Source organism: Megalobrama amblycephala, linkage group LG1 (genome assembly GCF_018812025.1).
Source record: "Megalobrama amblycephala isolate DHTTF-2021 linkage group LG1, ASM1881202v1, whole genome shotgun sequence".
NCBI classification, from domain to species: domain Eukaryota; kingdom Metazoa; phylum Chordata; class Actinopteri; order Cypriniformes; family Xenocyprididae; genus Megalobrama; species Megalobrama amblycephala.
The window spans coordinates 69,777,835-69,800,588 of NC_063044.1; the positions used below are offsets into that span (position 1 = coordinate 69,777,835).

The 22,754-nt window shown below is 38.2% G+C and overlaps 1 protein-coding gene across 5 annotated transcripts in view; it reads left to right on the forward strand.

The window, feature by feature from the left end:
- The window catches only part of LOC125246458, a 140,655-nt gene extending 135,862 nt beyond the window's left edge, over positions 1–4,793 (forward strand). For all 5 annotated transcript variants that reach the window (XM_048157433.1, XM_048157440.1, XM_048157457.1 and 2 more), the window contains one exon: positions 94–4,793. In XM_048157433.1, coding sequence (XP_048013390.1) covers positions 94–110 — 17 coding nt within the window. In that variant the 3' untranslated portion in view covers positions 111–4,793. The remainder of the gene's footprint in view (positions 1–93) is intronic.
- Positions 4,794–22,754: the final 17,961 nt, after the last annotated feature.

Below are 22,754 nucleotides of genomic sequence, written 5' to 3' on the forward strand. Positions count from 1 at the left end.
GCTTGACTTTAGTTTTGATGTCTCGTATAATATGACTGAATCCAGATCAGTACATCTCTTTTAATTTGTCATTGTCTGTGTATTTTCTGTCAGACTCCACAGATGAATGAATCAGTGACTGTAGAGATGCTGCTGCTGAAAGCAGATGATCCAGATGGAGTGAATGAGCAGGAGAGTTTACTTTAATGAGATTAGACACGCCCACCAGTGTCAATCACTCTGACATCATCAACACTTCAGCTCCAACAACAAAAACTCATTTCTGCTTTCATAAGCCTCTAGAATCCGTCCAGTTACAGAGAGAAATGAACCCGTGTCTGTTGAGATGATGAACCTGCATGTAAAAAGCTGCTGTGGTTTCATATGAACCAAGAAACATAGTAATCAAACACTTTAATAATCATTTTAATAATGTTACACTTCATACCTGTACCTCTGTTAACACAATACTAGTGTGAGTCTCACAGCTTTGACTGTGTGATTATCGACAGTGAGTGTGAGGAATATGACTTTCATAAAATGTTTTACCACAGTATTTGAATTTGATGTTTAATGTAATTAACACCAGTGTCAGATTAACGTTCATGTTCAGAACTAATCACATGTCTTTGAGATCACATGATCTTCTCTTCATGTGTATAAGTTCATTAGCGCAGCAGAATAATAGTCCTTTGCTGCAATGCATTTAACGTGTTTATTGCAGCTACATTTAATCTCTTTCTCATCAAACAGCCAGACTAATGAATGACTTGACACATATCGAGGCAGAGCCTAGACAAGGCTTGCTTTTGTGTGTCCATAAATTTGGCAACTTATGCATGTTTAGATCAGAATTATTATCATTATAGTAGTTTATCTCAGAAATAATAATTTACTTTGCATCTGCACTCACAATTACCTAATAGCCAACAGCTTTGGCACACTGCCTGTTTTATTATTGCTGACCACCTATCAAAAACTGTGTGGCAACGCTGTGCGACTCACGCGACTGCACAGATATAGTGAGTGAAGCCCAGACCAGTATCAATTTAAGTCATACACAGATGTCATAACTTTTTTTAAAGGAAATACTCAGAGATTTGGACAGTGGAGGAACTTGAAATAATATGACAGATATGAAAAGAAATGATATTGTACCATAGTTAATGTTCACATCACATCTATTATAGTTCTATTATGATTTTTATTCAGTAGTGAAATATGAATTTGACATAGGCTAATGATTTTAAGGTGAACTTGTTTAAAGGCATCTTTACACAGAAAAAGCGGCACAGAAACCAAGTCTGAAGCGGCATAAAATCACAAAAATGTGCATTTACACAGACTGTTTAATGCTCCTCTGAAGCGGCATAAATGCATTTACACAGGAATTAAAATCGCAGGAAACAATGCTTTGAACATAAGTATTTCAAAACTAACAGTTAACAAAATTAATTTAAAAATAATTAAATAATAAACAATGAAATATAACTCGAAATAAAAAAATACGAAAATTGAAAGTAGTAAACTGCGTGCTATAGGCTATCTCACGCTTTGATGTTTGTCATAATAAAAATTGTTACAGATGGAACGATGCAACAAGAAATTATTCATTATTACACCGGGTAGATCACAACAGGATTAAAAGAGGTCGAACATTTTTTTTTTTTTTTTTTTTTCAAAGAGACAGAAACAACAAATGATGCTAGCATTTGCCTGTATCAGGCAGCAGCAGATTACCAGACAGACCGTCGTGTGTGGTATATCGTCCTCAAGGACATGATTTTTGGAATATAATATAACAGTACACAATCAGTGACGCCGATTGTGTTAAGCATTTAACGTCACCTTATTTGAGAGAAATGTAGCAGTGCGTTGATCTGACAGTCTCTTCATAGGAAGATTACAAACGCTGAAAGCCAACTGATGACACGACGATTCTCTGCTTTTATTTTGGTGGTTTGCTTCACGATGTGAGTACTGGACTCTTTTACTTCAATGCCCCTTGTTGGATGACATTATTTTTATTATTTGCCCTATATGTGTTGTCTCCTGCTTCTTGAATCTCGCGCCCCCTGAGCTGACTGGAATGCTTTTGGTTGTTATGACAGTGACGTAGTTTAGGGCGGCTATATTCCGCGTTCATTTACACTGAACCAGAACAGTATCAGACTCGCCTTTGATACTAGGGGCTGAGGTGGGTCAGACCCGGCGTATTTTAGGTTTTCTTTAATGCAGCATTGCGTCTTTACACTGACTCCTGAGCAGATACAGACCCGCTTCAGAGTAGCTATAAATCGGCTGTGTAAAGATGCCTTTATATGAATAAAACCCTGAAATAAAACTTTGTACAATAAACCAGAGATGAAGGGTTTTCATATTTAATGCCATCTACCAGTGTCAGAAATTAACTTATATGGGACAAATGATTTTCAGGGGTATTTTTTTTACCTTTATATATTATTTCTTTCCTAATCTTATTAAATATGTATGCTATCTATAATGTTAAATTCTTAAATGTAGTCAAATAAATTAGAATAATATGACACTAGGCTGTTACCAATTAAATCAGTATCAACCAACTGCATGATGCTTTCAGATGTAGCTACTTACAGTAAATAAGTAAACTGTATAATATAATGATATTAATATTTTAAGCAACATTTGTAATTCAGAAATATGAAATGACAAAATGAAATGATTGGATTATATAAGTGATATCGCCACTATAGTGGCGGTAAGTCATTGTGTTAAGAAGGAGTCATTTATTCATTTGTCGATTCGTTCAAAACACTGATTCATTCAGGAATAAAATCAAGTGGCTGTCTATATTAATTGGTCACTGAATCATTGTCTATATTATTGGGTTATTCAAAGACTCTTATTCATTCAGTAATGAATCAACTCTGTGTGCCTACTGCGAGTCAGTCACATAACGGTTCTGTGACTTTATTTGCTTTGGAAGTTTAGTTGGCAGAGAAAATAACCGTTCTGTCTGCCATCAGTTAGCCAGCCAATACTTAATATTAATTAAATAATCTCGGTGTATTGCCTAAAAGAAAAGTTATGACATCTGTGTATGATGACTTAGATTGACACCCAGGTTACCATAGCAACCACCTAGCAACCACCCAGAACACCCTAGCAACTGCCTAGAAACACCTTAGCAACCACCCAGGTTACCATAGCAACTGCCTAGCAACCACCCCAAATACCATAGCAACCGCATAGCAACACCTTAATAACTACTCTGTGTACCCTAGCAACCACCCCGAGTACCCTAGCAACCACATAGCAACAGCCTATCTAAAAAGCTCAAAAAGCAGTTTGAATTTGATCCAAATTTTCAGAAGTGATGTGATTGATTTGAATGTGGAAATTTGAAACAAAAGTTAAATCTTTCTTCACAAAAGATCTTCATTGTGTGAGATCTCTCTGATGCACATTTATGAGAGAATCTCAACACATTGGACATTTATATGAACTCAGTATTACTGGAATGACAGAGTTTGTTTCTATGGAGCACTAAAGTCTTTTTCCTTCTGTAATGGTGTCCAATGTTGTTTGAACCCAAACATTGTTCGAAATATCTTATTTTGTTCTTTTGTTTGTGTATTTGTATATATAAGTCTGTGTATATAATATGCTTTCTGTGGACTGCCTCAGTTTTCCTCACATGGACTGAAATTGTTGTGCACAGTCTCCTAAACTAATGACCAGTTCATCACATGCTCAAATGGCAATTTTTATAGGCTATTAAAATGAAGTTATGTAGCATCATTAAGAACTAACATGAACTAAAAATACCAGTGAACAAAAGGTTTCGTTTCAGTGAGTAATTCACACCCTGACTAGGAACATGTCGAAGGGAATCATTTCAATAACCCTATGATTGCATATAAATATGGATAATTGAATCGAATTAATCAAATCGCATCAAATTTTAATGTGGATCATCTCGAATCAAATTGTTCTGAATTTGCATAAAACATTCTTGAATCGAATCGAACACCTATGAATCATTAATCTTATCAATAATGTGTCTGCCCAAAGATTCACAGCACTATTAATTAAATCTCTAATGCTATACCTTGATTGTGTTGCATTCATGTACTGATCATGTGTCACTTTTAAGGCAATCTGTAAAGCACCATTTAAAATACTGTTATTTATTTTCCTAATGTAAAAAGTAAGTATGAATTGGGTTATGAAATATTGTATATAATAATGAACTTTGTATCTTAATGTCTATTGCTGTACCTTGTGAGTGCATGTATAAATTGTAACCAGAAATTCGTTAACATTTGTGCTGAAATTGTCCTTCTCAGACGCCGTAGTGATCAGGTGGTCTAGTGAGCTTATTTAGATGGCAGGTGGGCATGCATGTTAGATGCTGATTGCTTGTTTGAGCCTAAACTTTTAATATGGATTTTATAATTTGCATCATTTGAACTGAACTGTATGTAGGCTACGTTGATGTTGACGAAAGGATTATCATACTTGATTTGCACTCCTTGGAGAGCGTAGCGAGGTATATTGATTAACAAAATTAATGTATCAATGAATGTTTGTTGTAATAATGTTTGTGATGCTTATCTAATGTGTTTGAGCTTATTTGAATATGATTTTTTTTTGTTTTTTTTGTAGTTTTCACAGTGCTGTGAGGTGCTGTGATTCATTGCATGGCATACGGAATAAAGATGCTGTTTGAATACATCGCGTTGTCATGCATGGTGAATTAAAAGAAACTTATGACATCAGTTGAGGCTTTCAGATCCAAGGGGTTGTTACAATGAAATAAAAAATTCCCTCCATCTGTTTTCTGAATGAATGTTATTGATCTTATTGTGAGTAATGTAGCCATGCGTAGGTTTCATTTATTTATTTCTTGACCTTGTAATTTTGAATCAAAATGCCATAACCATAAACTGACTTCTCTCTGGTGATGAACACAGGACTTCTCTGATCATTTCACTCACTCACATCCTGTTCCTGCAAGCTTTTATACGCTTCACTTACTCATCTAGTGTGAAGCAGGCTGATGTTTGTTTGTTATCTGTCTTGTGATCGACAATGAAAGTTTTTCTGAATGACCAGAAAAACATGTCAGATGCTCTTTGAGCAAATTATTGTTTGTTTGAGGTGAATTCAGACTTTTTGTTTTCCTTTAGTTTTTCTTTTAGTTTAAAAGAGGATCTTTGGGTGCTTTCACACCTGCCTCATTTAGTTCGGTTGAATCGTAGTTACCAGAGTTCGTTTCCCCCGTTAGTCCGGTTCGTTCGGGCAGGTGTGAAAGCACCAAAAGTGGACCAAACAGCGTATCGAGACCTGCTTGAAGAGGTGGCCTCGGTACGCTTTCAAACGAACTCTTGAGCGGTTCACTTGAGATGTGAAAGCAATCGACCCAGTTAACGGACTGCAAGGTTATTTAATCTTACATTTATGGTCCCGATTCGTGCCTCATTCTCAGTTTGTCTTTTTCACTCATTGAATGCATAGTCATGAACATGAAGCCAATCCGTTCACAAAACCTCCTCCCAGACTTACTTCAGTACAGGGCTTTTAAACATGTTCAGGGGGTGGTGTAACAATTGTCCAATGAGAATATACTTTCATGATATAGGAATGTGGTACATATAGAAAAAACAAGTCTAAATATGGTCAACATCTGGTCCAGTGCCCCTGCCTGCCTTGGGCTCCAGTAAGGCCTAAAAAGCAGGGACCCTTTCTTGGCTGCATTCCAAGAAACACACACACATATACATTGTGTACATTAAAACTAGATGTGTGACGAAACCTTAACAACTAGTCTCCGTCCTACCCTTGCATCCATGAAGACCAGGTGAGGGAAAACAGGGAGAAACGGGGAAAGAAAAGTCAGGCTGATAAGAATATCTATCACGGACCAACGAACCAAATGATGTCATAATACATAACAGGAAATGTGATATAGAAAGCGGTAGTGTCTGATTCTGTGAGTGAGCACATTATTTACCATAGCTGAAAACCAACGAGGGCCTCTGTTGTGTAATTACACTTCTCCGTGCGAGAACGCTGTCCCGACAAAGCCTTTTCCCCGCTCTGCTTCATTATAAAATGTATATGGTCTCTCTCGACACACTGACAACAGTTCGCCAACTACTAGACAGCGCTGGGAAACCAGAGACGGACCGAGAGAGAAAGAGAGAGAGTGCGTTTGAATTTGCCGCATTAATATATCATGTAGTATAATTTAACAGCGGGAAAGACGGCTACATTTATAAAGTGTTTGCGTGTGTCTCGACAGTTAAAAATAAAGCCACAATAAACTCATAGAGCGAACTTGTCAATCATTATTTTGATGGATGACGCAGAGAAAATTCTGACCAATAAGAGGACAGTTTTACTCGCATGTGACTTGCCTTAATGCATTTTGGTACGCTTTGAAATGTTGCCATGTGAAAGCGAACCGAACCAAGAAAAAAAGCAACATTGTAACAAATTTAGTCCCTGTTTCGGAACAAAACAAGCGATCCATAGGTGTGAAAACACCCCTTTAAATAGTCAAGCTCAACTAAATCTACACGTCTGATGTTTGTTGTGTGGATTTCAGGCTGTTCTGTTGGTCAAAACGCACATTAGATTTGAGGTCGATTTAATTCATTTATATCTTCATGTAGATTTCTATAATATGGTAGAATCAGAGAAAGCTGAGTTCATTACTGATATTTATAAACTGAGTGAATGAAACATTTGAGATGTTGAACAATTGATCAGTAACAATTGATCAGTAATGCTTTTGCTAATTTTATTTAATTAACACCAGTGCCAGATTAACATTCATGTTCAGAACTAATCACATGTCTTTGAGATCACATGACCTTCTCTTCATGTGTAGGAAATTCATTAGTGTGTTTGAGACAAACAGCTTTGACCATTCAGTGTTATTCAGCTTCACTGTAAGTGACAGTATTATTGGAAAAATAATTATAACCAACTACTTAAGTTGACATTCTTCATTCTTATTTATTCTATATATATATATTGTTGTTTCTTGTGTTTTATTTTTTTTTGTCAGAAGCATGTTATTAATGAAAATTTGATCTTATAGTGCCTTTATATTCATGCTGAAGCACTTACAGTAGCCTTACTTAACTTCTCACAAAAAAAGTTGAAGAAAAAATTTTGTTCAAATCTAATACTCAGTGCCATGATACCACATTGGTGTTTCTTGAGTTTTATTATTTTTCAGAAGCATGTTGATGAATATTGCTGTACTGCTGATCTTAATGTCTGATCTCTTCTGTCCTCTAGTGGACAAACACTGATACAGCTTTTGCTTCCTAATAAATCTTTTAACATGAATTATTGTCTAGTTGTGTTGATTGTAATGACAAATGCCCAGCAATAAAATGAGACTTCAATCAGCTGTTGTTCAACTTTTAAGAGCACTAGATAATAACTTTGTGGTCAAAAAATATTGTCCATGTGTCAGGTTTTAGAGATGTACACATCACCACATAGAGAGAGAAAGTTAGAAATGATAATGTTTGAATTTGGTGGTTTTTCACCACTTCTCACCATTTTTGTTTGTTAGAAATATAAACTGAATTTAGTAATGCTTTTGAAATGAAAAACTCTGTGTTTAATAAATTATATATATATTTATTTCAGACTGTGGTGATGTGGTTTCTCCACTGTATGGATCTTCATGTGTATCATTAGGTGACTTTAATAAAGAGAAACTCTTTCCACACTGATCACACGTGTGCGGCTTCTCTCCAGTGTGGATCCTCTCATGTGTTTTTGACACACTGAATCTTGTCACAGTGTGAACACCAACAAACATAGGCTTATGCTGAACTTTATTCTTGTACATTTGGATTTATCATCATCAGTTATATGTTGAATTTATATTTTAAAAAATGCACAGAGTGTGACATCATATCACGATCATTGAAGTGTCTGTAGAAATGTCTAGAGTGACTAGACTTTAAATAGAATAAATCACCAACTGAATTATCTGCCATGACCTGCAGAGGTCCAATAGCGATCTTAAAGGTGCCCTAGAACTTTTTTTAAAAAGATGTAATATAAGTCTAAGGTGTCCCCTGAATGTGTGTGTGTGACGTTTCAGCTCAAAATACCCCATAGATTTTTTTTATTCATTTTTTTAACTGCCTATTTTGGGGCATCATTAGAAATGAGCCGATTCAGGGCTGCTGACCCTTTAATTGCTCATGCTCCCTGCCCCAAGAGCTCGTGCTTGCCTTAAACAACATACAAAAAGTTCAAACAGCTAATATAACCCTCAAAATGGATCTTTACAAAGTGTTCGTCATGCAGCATGTCTAATCGTGTAAGTATAGTATTTATTTGGATGTTTACATTTGATTCTGAATGAGTTTGAGGCTATGCTCCGTAGCTAAAGCTAACATTACACACTGTTGGAGAGATTTATAAAGAATGAAGTTGTGTTTATGAATTATAGCGACTGCAAGTGTTTAAAAATGAAAATAACGACAGTCTTGTCTCCGTGAATACAGTAAGAAACGATGGTAACTTTAACCACATTTAACAGTACATTAGCAACATGCTAACGAAACATTTAGAAAGACAATTTACAAATATCACTAAAAATATCATATCATGGATCATGTCAGTTATTATTGCTCCAGCTGCCATTTTTCACTGTTGTTCTTGCTTGCTTACCTAGTCTGATGATTCAGCTGTGCACAGATCCAGATGTTAATACTGGCTGCCCTTGTGTAATGCCTTGAACATGGGCTGGCATATGCAAATATTGGGGGCGTACATATTAATGATCCCGACTGTTACGTAACAGTCAGTGTTATGTTGAGATTCGCCTGTTCTTCGGAGGTCTTTTAAACAAATGAGATTTATATAAGAAGGAGGAAACAATGATGTTTGAGACTCACTGTATGTCATTTCCATGTACTGAACTCTTGTTATTCAACTATGCCAAGATAAATTAAATTTTTTGAATCAAGGGCACCTTTAACTCATAGCGAATAAAATAGTTATGTCACACATGTTTGCTTAGCTCAAACGTTGTTTTTAAGAACCGAAAAGTACCCTATCGGTACCCTTAGAATAAATAAAGTATGTAAAAAACATATGTTGAGGCTATATTTTTCCATTTGCAAAAATACAAATGCATCTAGACTTTTCCTGGGGAATTACTCTGTAAACAGTTCTCTGCCCCATCACCCACTGCTTTGAGAAAACAGCATTTTTCTCAGGTTTCACACCACGTTTGCATGAAGGTGCTTGGAGAGAGATAGAGAGAGATTTTTAGACTTCATTGCATTCTGCTATTCAAGTTAAGGACATCAAAAAAAGTAAGGAGTGTTTTTTTTCCCCTGCTCTCTGAAAATGTGAGTTGTTTTATGAATCATTTTAATACTGTTTTAGAAGCATTGTTTAATTTTATACAATGAACAGGTTGTAGAGAACGGTCTGGATGCATCCATAAGAAATATCTTACTTAGGTCTGGTTTAAGTCAGTATGAAAAAACAAAACTCTACTCAAAAATGAAATTTACTAATTTGTTATTTGTTTAAAGTGACGGGGGACCCCGGATGACGTACACATCTCAGTACCTACATACTTTTGAGTGTGTAGCAGAAGAGTAGACAAGCTTCCCAGCCAGCAATGACATGTGGGGCCCAAATGGGTTAACTACGGGTTCCATGGGTACTGTGTGGGCATGGGCTTTGGCTGGGTGAAATCAGTGGGTCCCATGTAGGTTTTGTAGTACGAGTCCTACATAGGAAGCCCATATGAGCTGATTACATGGGCCCCATAAGGGACAGGCATGGGCCAAGTGGGCATGGGCTTGATCTGGGAACACATATATGGGTCTTGCATGGCATATTTATGGGCCAAGTGGGCATGGGTTTGAACTGGGAACACATATATGGGTCCTGCATAGAATTTTTATGGGCCAAGTGGGCATGGGTTTGAACTGGGAACACATATATGGGTCTTGAATGGCATATTTATGGGCCAAGTGGGCATGGGTTTGAACTGGGAATGCACATATGGGTCCTGCATAGAATTTTTATGGGCCAAGTGGGCATGGGTTTGATCTGGGAACACATATATGGGTCTTGAATGGCATATTTATGGGCCAAGTGGGCATGGGTTTGATCTGGGAACACATATATGGGTCTTGAATTGCATATTTATGGGCCAAGTGGGCATGGGTTTGAACTGGGAATGCACATATGGGTCCTGTATAGAAATTTTATGGGCCAAGTGGACATGGGTTTGATCTGGGAACACATATATGGGTCTTGAATGGCATATTTAGGGGCCAAGTGGGCATGGGTTTGATCTGGGAACACATATATGGGTCTTACATGACATATTTATGGGCCAAGTGGGCATGGGTTTGAACTGGGAATACATATATGGGTCTTGGATGGCATATTTATGGGTCAAGTGGGCATGGGTTTGAACTGGGAATGCACATATGGGTCCTGCATAGAATTTTTATGGGCCAAGTGGGCATGGGTTTGATCTGGGAACACATATATGGGTCTTGAATGGCATATTTATGGGCCAAGTGGGCATGGGTTTGATCTGGGAACACATATATGGGTCTTGAATTGCATATTTATGGGCCAAGTGGGCATGGGTTTGAACTGGGAATGCACATATGGGTCTTGAATGGCATATTTACGGGTCAAGTGGGCATGGGTTTGAACTGGGAATGCACATATGGATCCTGCATAGAATTTTTATGGGTCAAGTGGGCATGGGTTTGAACTGGGAAAACATATATGGGTCTTGCATGATATATTTATGGGCCAAGTTGGCATGGGTTTGAACTGGGAACACATTAATGGGTCTTGCATGACATATTTATGGGCAAAGTGGGCATGGGTTTGATCTGGGAACACATATATGGGTCTTGAATGGCACATTTATGGGCCAAGTGGCCATGGGTTTGAACTGCGTACATATAAACCAGTCCTGCATGGCATATTTCTGGGCCGAATGGGCATGGCTTTGATCTGGGAACACATATATGGGTCCTGCATGGCATATTTATTGGCCAAGTGGCCATGGGTTTGGGTGATTGGTTCAGGTCCAGCAATATTATGTAATTATCATCTACAAACAAGCATCAAAAATAAAATAAAATAAAATAAGCTTAAAGGTCCCCTTGAACATGTTTTTAAAAGATGTAATATAAGTCTAAAGTGTCTCCTGAATGTGTCTGTGAAGTTTCAGCTCAAAATACCCCATAGTTTTTTTTAATTAAATTTTTTAACTGCCTATTTTGGGGCATCATTAACAATGCACTGATTTTCACTCGACCCCGCCCCCTTCAATCTCATCTTCCCTGCCACACGAGCTCTCGACTATATTACAGCACATTTACAAAGTTCACACAGCTAATAGAGTGCCCCAGGGATGACGCGTTTTTGTAGGCCAACCCAGAAGTTAGCGGCGCACGGGTTCCCTCGACTGAAAGCCTATTCATTTTTCCCATAGACTTTTGGAAAATCGCAGAAAATAAGCTTTGTGTTTAACAAAGGATTATGACACTTACACGTTTTGTCTATCAAGATAATCTTTACAAGTTAACACAACATTTATACATTTTGAAGCCAAAATAAAGTTGTCAGATATAAAAGGCTAACAAAAGGCTATAAACGGACTACAGCACACCATGGTCGCGGATCAACGTCATCACCACCAAGCTTCCTCAAACTTTATTTAGAAAACAACGTTATTTAAAAACATGCTCGCTGATTATGATCTGCGCTGTGTATGATACTTATCCACTTTTTCATGAGGAATGCTGTCCAAATGTCCCGTTTTTAATGATGACGTCTAAAGTCCCCGCCAAAGGAAGTAGTCCCTTTTAGCAATTTGTTAACAACCGCCGATTTTAAGACACAATAAAGGTTTAAAAAATCACAAGTGGGTTATAACTGGTGTGTTTTATGTCATAGATCAAAACATGAAAATATTTAGAAGCGTTGTTAACCACAGACCTTATTTCAGGCGATTTAGCAAAAACCCATTCAAAAAACCCATAGACTAACTCGCTTCCGGGTTTTGCCTACTGTTGTATTATATCAAGAAAATGCAATTACCCTGCCTCCTTGTTAAGGGTTTGAATGTCTGTTGCTACACATTTGGCCAATGTATTAAATATTAGGGACTGCTTACAATATTATTGTTATTTATATTGGTTTGTTTATAAGAAATGTATTATACTGTATGGCCAGAGATGTACAGTTATTGTTGGATATGTGTGTGTGCCTGTTTACGAGAAGGAGGAGCAGAGTTGGACTGCAGCACACAGAAGTTTGTGTGGTTCTATGTGTGTGTGCTCAAGGACACAGAGAACTGTGGTTCCACTCCTAGAACCTTATAAGGACATCAGCCATCTTGGCTGAGTTTACTGGAGTCCAAGGACACAAAAGCCAGACAGCTTGCATCTGCGAGGCCTTGAGAAGTGTCTGGAAACTTTGGGAAAGTTACAACGTACGTCAATCAAGAAGATAACCAAACGTCTGCAATAAACAACACGAGTATAAAAGACTGATGAGCTGATTGCCTCTTCGGATACTGATACGTCAGTACCCCCGATGCCTAGAACCCAGAGCTGAGGACAAGAAACCCCAAGCTGAAGATGGGAAGCCCAGAGCTGACTACACCTTTGACTCAAGAGTGATTACTGTATTTTATACTTTATTGATGAAGTTTTATTTGCTTTTACATTTTTGTTTATTATAAAAGAAAAGTAACCAATTAAAATAAGTTTAATTGATTACAAAAGCTGCCTACCTTAGCTTGATTTATAGTGGTTTAAGACTTGGAACGAGAACGTACCACAGAGGAGTCTTCTGACCAAATTGTAAGTAATTTAAAATGCTTATAATTTAGGCCAGACTCGACTTACTTTACCTAACCTGAGAATAATAAATAATAAGGTTAAAAGGTGTTAAGAGCAAAATTCACACCGCAAAACACTACAAAAACGCGTCATCCCTGGGGCACTCAATACAACCCTCAAATGAATCTTTACAAGATGTTCGTCATGCATGCTGTATGCACGCTTCGAATTATGTGAGTAAATGATTTATTTGGATGTTAACGTTTTATTGTGAGTGAGTTTGAGGCTGTGCTCCGTGGCTAATGGCTAATGCTACACTGTTGGAGAGATTTATAAAGAATGAAGTTGTGTTTATGCATTATACAGACTGCAAGTGTTTATAAATGAAAATAGCGACGGCTCTTGTCTCTGTGAATACAGTAAGAAACGATGGTAACTTTAACCACATTTAACAGTACATTAGCAACATGCTAACGAAACATTTAGAAAGACAATTTACAAATATCACTAAAAATATCATGTTATCATGGATCATGTCAGTTATTATTGCTCCATCTGCCCTTTGTTGCTATTGTCATCGCTTGCTTACCTAGTCTGTTGATTCTGCTGTGCACATCCAGACGTTCTGCCCTTTCTAATGGCTTGAATATGAGCTGGCATATGCAAATATTGGGGGCGGAGCCCCCGACTGTTACGTAACAGTCAGTGTTATGTTGAGATTCGCCTGTTCTTCGGAGGTCGTTTAAACAAATGAGATTTATATAAGGAGGAGGAAACAATGGAGTTTGAGACTCACTGTATGTCATTTCCATGTACTGAACTCTTGTTATTTAACTATGCCGAGGTAAATTCAATTTTTGAATCAAGGGCACCTTTAACTTTGTATATCAAGGGGAGCCTTATCATGCAAGCTCCTCTTGGCAAAGCAAAATCTGCTCGTCACAACATGGCAGACAGAGCATCATTCTGCTTGCTTCGATGCTGGACAGGACAAGAGGAAAAAAGAAAAAAAAAGACTTGCAGGAGGCCTCATCATCAATCTGTCTGCCACTTCTGTGTTGTTAGATGTCCTTGGACCAAGGAGTAGCATGTGTTTCTATCAAGGTGTAGCTCATACACCAACAATGACTGATGTGTTGGCTGTAAAAGGTACAGTAGATCTGTTTGATTAGGCTATCTGAAGATCTTCAGGATGCATTGACATATACATGGTTTATGGTTTAAGACGGTAAAGGGAGGGGCTGAGGTAGTTAAAGAAGTAGGCCTGTAAGGACAGAGGCCCTTTCAATTTAAGTAAAAGAATAAAGCTGCAGAAAGCCTTCCGACAGTGCATGGAGCATTCACATAAACACTTTCATTGGTGCAGTGACCCAGATTGGGACAGATTTATGGGGATAAGTGTAAAGGAGACAGCATTGCTACTGCTGGCATTTGAATATTTACAATATTTATATTGTATGAATATTTAGCATAAGTTGCTTATAACATATAGTTGCCTGTAGAATGTTGGGTAAATCCCTCCCTGATGCCTCATAGGACCCATTTTGCTACCCAATTGGCTTTTGGTCAGTTTGCACATCCATCTACCACGCCGGATACCCAGATTCAAGACCCGCTTGGGGAGTGGTTTCTGGTATCAGAGGTGGAAGTCATTAATAACAAATACTCAGATTACTGTAATTAAGTAGTTTTTTGGGGTACTTGTACTTTTATGAGTAGATTTTCAAGCCTGTACTTTTACTTGTAATATTCATTAATCCATGTAATCTACTAAGTTACTTTAAAAATCATAGTTAAGTACTGAGTACAATTTTAATTCATATCCAAACCTTTTATCTGCATTTTTGTAGCCAGTAAGGTGATTTGATAGCAAACAAGCTGATGAAAACTGGGTCATGAGGACGGAAAACAAAACAAAACAAAAAAAGGACGTTAATGACTGATCTTTCATTGATTCTGAATGAAGAATTTAACCAGTTAAAATGTATTAATGGATATTTAATCAATAGTCGTGGCTCCTCATGTAATTTAGTTTTTTGTCTGCCGGAGACATTTGCTTAAAGGGGTACTTCACCCCTGGAAAGAAGAATGTGTATTTAAAATTGGTCATTTATGTAGTAGAAATGTGAAATTATTTTTTAATTTCTAGACTGAGAAAAGGCAGAAAATGTATTTTTGACTAATGTGGATGAAAGACAACAACTCCCAGAATGCACTTGTTTCGCTGCCCTTGCGAGGCCACGCCCAAACCACGCCTATCGGTCACAATCGTGAGTTAGTTCATACATTTACAGCGAAATGGTGCTAAATTGACACACGGCCTAAGGCTGAAACAAATTCCTGCAAAATCATTTACAAGTAAACAGTGCCATGGATATTCCGTATCATAGCACAAAGCGTCTCAAGGTCTCAACGGAAAAAAAAACGCTGCGCAGCAGAAACGCTCTCAAGCGCTCACAGACGGACGTTTTAAGCAGAGCGCCTAGCGTTTTCAGCTGGCTAAAAACGCTCTGGTGGACACACGGCCTAAGCGTATTCGCCTAGAGGTAAGACTCGCTGATACTAGACTCTATTTCTGATAACGCAGTAGCCTATATGTAGGGTTGTAGGTAGCAGTGAAACTGCAAACTTAGCAAAGTAACGTTAGATAGACAATTACATATAAGTTGACTGTTATCAAAGTAAAGCCACTGTTCTGTAAAACTGAGTTAGTCTATTTATCTGTTTATGCTAACGTTACCACAAAAGCCTGTTGCTGTATTGGTTGAGATGACTGCAGAGACCGATAAATTTGCGAGATGAACCACTGATGTAGTGCAGACTACAACAAAATAATGTTAATTACTGTAAGCTTAAAAATATAACTGACACCCACTTTTGATAAAATCTTTGATCTATGTCCATGAGTAACCTCAAACGCGCATATGTTATGGGCGTGGCGAAAAAATGCTGAACTACCTGCTATTACTGGCTGTAGTTTTAAGCCTCTGGCCAAAAAAGCCTCTGATGACGCAAAATGACGATTTTTGCTTCATCGGAGGCTTTTTTACAGAATAAAAATGCATAAATCTCTCATCTCGGGCTGATATGAAGTGGGAAAGCATGGTAATTCGAAAATACTAGTGGTATTCTACTAATACAAAGCTTAATGCTAAATCCTGAAGTATCCCTAAGGAAATAAATCTTAAATGAGAAAAAAATGAGGGAAAAACACTTGTTTTGCATCTTATCAATTGATTAATAGATTGTTGGCATGTTAACTTCTGGTAAAGGAAAACATAATTTCCAGCCCTAGTCTGGAGAAGTGACGGTGACATCAGTGGTTAAAAGTAACTAATACTCTGAATATGTTCTTTTTAATTTTTTTTTTTTAATTTTTTTTTTACAAACTGTACTTTTACTTCAGTATTTCTCTAACACCGGTACTTTTACTCGTAATTGAGTAATATTTTAGCAATGCACTTAATTGACCCTTCGCAAAGACCCGCCCCCCTTAGTTACTGTTGCTTTGTCCGACAAGCCGTGGCGCTGTCACCCCACACGCAGTGAAAAATACATCGCGGAACAAAGAGGATACTGACATCGACAGACAAGACAGAGCAGGTTACTTATGATATTAAACAAAGTCCCAGCTTTCAAACAGTGTAGTTATTAAAGAAATTCAAACAATAAAAACCGTTTTGTTGCTCTTTAATTTGTCGTGACCATGGTCGTGACAGATTGCAGTAGATCCTCAGCTCAACCGCTCGTGAACTGATCATCTCTTCCTATTAGTCCATTTATAGCATCAAATAAACATGAATGAACATGAGAATGAATGTTGTTTCAAACGCGGAAAGACGTCAGTACACACAATTTTTCAAGTTTAACTCCACCAAGGTTAATCTTTTAACTACTGGCTGCTTTGTCCGACAATATGGCGGATTCGGCGTTCTGATTGGTTAGATCGCTTGTCAATCAAACTCCCGGCGAAAGGTCAATTGTACTTGACTAGATTTTCAGTACTCTCCACCACTGCCTGTTATGCACAACAACACCTAATTAGGCTCATTCATAATGAAGCCAGCGAAGCAGTTAAGTCGTTTGTTAATTCTCTCACATATCCTTTAATTTACGAATTTTACTGTATTAAATTGTTATTTGGTCAGGCAGTTCGGACATCTCTGGGGCCTGTATGCCGTTTCGCGCTCAAAACGTTAACAGTCCATTCGGAATCGGAAAGCAAGCTGGCTGTGACTTGGAGGTGAAGCGCATATTTCTTCCGACCAACGCCGAATTTCCATAAAATTAAGGTAAGTTGAAATATTATGTTGCCATAAAAATAACACTGCAGATTGTACAGTAGTCTGTGTTTTTGGTTTGTGCTGTTTAATCTGATGTAGAATCTAACCAAAAGGAAAAACAGCGGGTTTGGTTTAGCTATAGGGCTGGACAATAATTCAGTATCAATATATCACAATATACTTTTATTCAATAACGGTGATATTATAAAATATATTCATCATTATTTCACTTCAAATTCATCTGAGTCAATATCAGATTCAGAGTTTGGTTCCGTCCCGAACCCTTCCTCTTTTCTTTGTCTTTTCTTCTGTACTGGTCTATCCAAGTCAAACGGCATCTGAAATGAGAGGGTGGGACTTGATTTCATTCTTCGGGAATTGATTGGAAGTTGGGCGTTGCTAACAAAATGGAGGCAGATATGAATTACTCACTCCGAGCACTCACGTTACTGCAAGAGCTTTATTGAGGATGACGAGGACGGTTAACGGCACTAAACAGCGAGAGAGACTGACTGACTGACTGACGGTGCGTGTCGGCGCGGAGCGAGCGAGTGTTTTCGGTTCATTCTTATGGAAGTTGAGCCGCACGTAAGTTTAGTGTGACGCTCAACTTCCATAGGAATGAATCTAAAAATGCTCTGGTCGCTTGCTCTGCTCCAGTGGACACGCAGCCTGACTGACTGAGCGTGTTGCAGGTTCCGTTTCATGTTTACTGTACACCCCAATGACTGGCATGAGCGGTGTTTAATGCATTAATCTCTATAAAGTGAAGCACAGCATTTATCCCATACGTCACTGCAATTCCAGATAGCTCCACCCTTGCGCCATAGCATGTGACAGAAAGAGACGATGAGTCGTTTTGAAGGGGGATGGGAGGTTAATGATTTTGATTAAAGATTATGAGGGCACATTAATTTTAAAAAAATAATTAAGTTCACGGATAAATTATTGATAATAAATACTACAATATTCCATAAAAAAATAAGAATTGTCAATTTTGATTTCATGCCGACTTTAAACATAAAAACATATTGCACATATTGCATAACACATACTTCAACATATTGCACTGTCCCCACCTTTTGCTCTAAGAATAAATTGGAACAAATCAAATCAAACTAAATGTGTAAGCAAACAGTCTCAAATGTTTTGGGCTTGTAAACATCATAATGTCGGTCTCCCTGTGCATCTTGCTGGCTTCTATCGTTAGTTGTAGTGTTGCAGTTACAACTGCACTAGCAGCTAATACAAAATGAAGGATAAATATTGACTAAGGTTGAATTTTGTTTGCTTGCAAAACCCAAAGAGCAAATATAGCTGCAGATATCTTATTATAAAAATATAATAATTATTAAAACTCGTAAAATATTCTGACAAAGGAGCTAAATAAATGATAATTGTATAATAATAATATAATTACCTACATTTTAAGTATATGAAAAGCCGCCACCACGTTATTTCTTGCCGCCACCGCCTCACGATGAGGAAATCCAAAAATAAATACTTCAAGCGCTGTCTGTTGGGTGCGCTGTTTTTTTATTATTCTGCGTGACCCATGCTATTTCTGGATCTTACAGTTACGCTAGCACCCCCCCCCACCGTCATAGCTATGATCGCACCATGCTGCGTGCTCCGCGAGGGGTTACCGCCACTCTCATTTTTTGGCCAAGGAGAAACCCTGATATTGCTCAATTAAACATGATTGTAGTATCAGTTCTGGCCACAATCTTACATATGACTCCTTTAAACAGACCATCACAGATTAGGGATGTGTCACGATCTTTGGATATTGGAATATATTATCTCTGAGCCACAATTAATTTCAGCAGGTCTTTAACTTAAACACCTCAATATGTCTGTCGGTTTCATATAGTACAAAAGCTTTGTCTGTTACAGATCAAAAAGAAAAATGAATTATGATGACAGTCGTTGGACTAAACGAAGACGTGTTAAAATGAAAGTACAGGAGCACTTGAAGTTTTTGGAAGACTGCCATAATGACGAGGACATTGTGCCAACAAATATGGATTTAATTGCATCAGAGGAAGAGTTGGAGTCTCATGGAAGTAACAATTCAAATGACAGACAGATCTGTGGACATTGTGGGATTACAAATTTAAGAATCTGTTTAAGATCTGCGGATCTTACATCCTGACCATTTGGCAGGACAAGCTTAAGATACAGCAGTGTCTTTGTCTCTATGATAATGTAAAGGTATGGGCGATACTGTCAGACTGATTGGATTAGCACCTATGCATTTGAATGACACATTTATGCTGATTAGATCATGGCTGGGAAATGTAGGGAATGATCTGATTCCTTACTGCATTTGCATCCTTTGTTTAGATTGTCCACACCTCTACTCTATGTATCCCTCCCCCTTGAATGTATATGAACTACCAAGTCACTGCCTTAGTTAGATTTTGGATGACCACAGCGACACACAGCGTGTTTCTCAATAAAGAGTAACTTCTGCTTCAAGAGATCCCAAAGTCTCCTGGTCTATGCTTCTGAGATTTCCAACAGTTTTGGTGCCGTGACCCGGATAGAGCTTCTCACCTCAATCCAGATTGGAACTTCAAGCACAACAAAGATCTGATCCAAAGGAACATCCAGGCTGAATTTTCCTGTGCACCCAAGGATTGGTGAGTGATATCTATCCAAAAGAACCATTAAGACCAGTACAAATGTGTTATCCTCTGCGCCGTCAGAGAAGAGTTAACAGACAGCTGTAGGGTTTGGTTAACTAAGTTATCCTCTAAAAATGTTCTTTTAGAGATGAAGTTTATCCTCTGTTTAGGCAGGGAAGTTTAGCATCACATGCTAATAATTAGGTATCCTCTGTTCAGGCAGGGAAGAATTAGTGTAAAGTGCTAATAATTTGTGTTGTCCTCTGTTTTATCAGGGAAGGTGGTGTGTTAACAGAATAGCCATCCTCTACTTTGCTAGAGAAGAAGGTTCATCCTCTGTTAATTCAGGAAAGGTTACAGTTGTTACAGTGTGTTAGCAGGTTGGTTCTACTCTGCTCACCAGAGAAGGTTGAATACATTACGATGTGTATTAACTAGCTTAACCTCTGCTCTGTCAGGGAAGTGTTGAAGTGTATTGTTGTACCAGAAAGACATTACACAATGTTGAGAAAGAATGCTAGACTTATTCCAACAACTGAGAAAGGTGGACTAGCTACTCCTTTATGGACAGATAGTGAGTTCAAATCAGTGTTAGGAAAGCACATTCAATAGTGACTGAGTCAGTCAAATTGGATTTGACAAAGAAATTTGGGATTCATCCAGAAAAAGTTTGGTCCATTGAAGAATGCAAAAAGGTACTTGGTGCTTGTATTCGGAAGAAAAATATGAAGGGCATTATCTGCTGCCACAGAGAATTTACTCTATCCATTGCACAAGAACAAATCCAACATATTGCTAAGTTAGAAGAGCAGAACAAACAGTTGCACACTAGAGTGTCTCGTCTCACTCAGAAGTTGGGCCTTAACAAAGCCTCAACCAAATGTGATTCAAAAGACCAACAGTCAGATAAAAAACTATCCTGACTTACAGTCTTTCTGTAGACTAGAGGGCAATAGCAATACTGGATTCATGGATAAAGATGTAAAAGCAGTTGAAGTGTGTGGAGTGAGACAAAAGGCTCAGAGTAGGGCAAAAGGGGTTGACACAGTTCCATCTGTAACCCCCATACTGCAGTTACAAGCAGTCAGTACCGCTATAGGTCCTGAAGACATAGAAAGAATTGCTGAGAATTTGCCATCAGTGCATAGAAATTTTTCTGAGTTTAGGACAGAGTTGTCCAGAAAAATGAAGCTCTATGATATGTCCCTAGCGGAAGTCACACAGCTAATGTCACAAATCCTGAAAGAGTCAGAATTCAATGATTTTGAAAGTGCTGTAAATAATTCTGAGTTTCAGCATTCCAGCAAAGGCGAATTGAGGGAAGGAGTTCTGAGAGTGTTACAGAACCTTGTTGGACCAAAGGTAGACTGGTCAAAGATCACTAGTTGTGTACAGAAGGATGAAACTGTAAGTGAGTACACTGAAAGATTTTGTCAGTCAGCGGCAGCATACAATGGAATAGTTGACACTCCAGAGAAGGTGTTAGAGGATAATGGACCACTGGTCCGCATGTGGTTTGATGGGCTTTCATCAGAATACAGAAATGCATTGCCTTTCTTAGACCTCACATGGTCCAATGGAACCCTGCAAAACAACTTGGATAGGTTAGCTATTTGGGAAAGAGACTCAGATGTCAAGACAAGAGTAAAGATTGCAGCAGCATCCTTTAAGGTCAACACAGAGAATCGACAGAAACGTAAATGTCCTAAGAGAGAAGGCAGATGTCATTACTGTGGTAAACCTGGACATTGGATGAAAGAGTGTAGGAAAAACAAAAAGACATTAAAAGAAATGAACAGCTTTACTCAGCTCCTACTCAGTCTACTTGCTACATTGAAACTGCCCCTCCCCTCTTCTCCAAACTCTTGGAGCAGCAGCTTGCTGACATGCTAACCATTTGGGCTGTGAGTGTTTAATTTCCCCAGTCATTTACAAGAAAGCTTAAAGACTCATTCTGAACAAAAGAAAGTTGACTATCACTTCCACCATTTGGGGACACAGGTTAAGTACACTCACAGCCTTAAATGTTATGCTACAGCACACTCCATTCACTTGTCCATCCTCAATGGGTTATGATGTCTGCTATGACTGATGTTTCAATGGAAGATAGAGATGTAGCACAGTAAAGTTTGCAAATTAACTACAGGGAGAGAATAGGACACACAGACCAGTGAGGAGCCCAGGGAAGAACCGAAGTGCATAAGGCATCGGGGGCTAAACCCTGTGGTGAAGACTTCCTCATAGGTTTCCCCCTCTCTCAGTTTATCCCCACCTTACTGGTCTATAGGTGTCAAATTGATTAAGGCTAGGTTAAGAAAAAGAAGAACAAAACCACTATACGATCACTAGAAGTTTATGATGATCAGAGTTAGACAGAAAAACTATAGGATCATCAGAGGTGTAACGTACTAAAGTCTATGCATGAATACTGCTGGTCTGCTTTTTCTTTGTTTTCTTGTGTGCAGGTATGTGTATATGCCATGATGTCTCAAGCAACACTTGGTGTAAAGCATCACCTCAGATAACCATGAACAACCTTCATGATGACAGAGTCATCTGAGCAACTCGGAGTTGCACAACGACAAAGAATCATCTTGGGACAAACATGGAAATGGACTCTACCGAGAACAGACTCCACAGATATTCAGGCGCCATGGACTTTTAGGACTTCCACGCTTATGCTACATGGTTTTCTGTGTCATCATGTAGTTTATACAACATGTTACCACCCTGCGTTGTATATGTGTGTCAACAGTATACTCAAGTTAAAGAACAACACTTATGTAAATGTTGGACACGACACAGAATAAGATGTATGTGCCTGTAACTGTAACAAGTTGCATGACTGGAAGATGGAACTTATGTTAATAAACATATGTTATAGAAGGGATTTAAGAAGGTTTAAATTTGTATTATGTGAGAGTTACTAGAACTCTCAAAGGGGGAACTGTGGGATTACAAATTTAAGAATCTGTTTAAGATCTGCGGATCTTACATCCTGA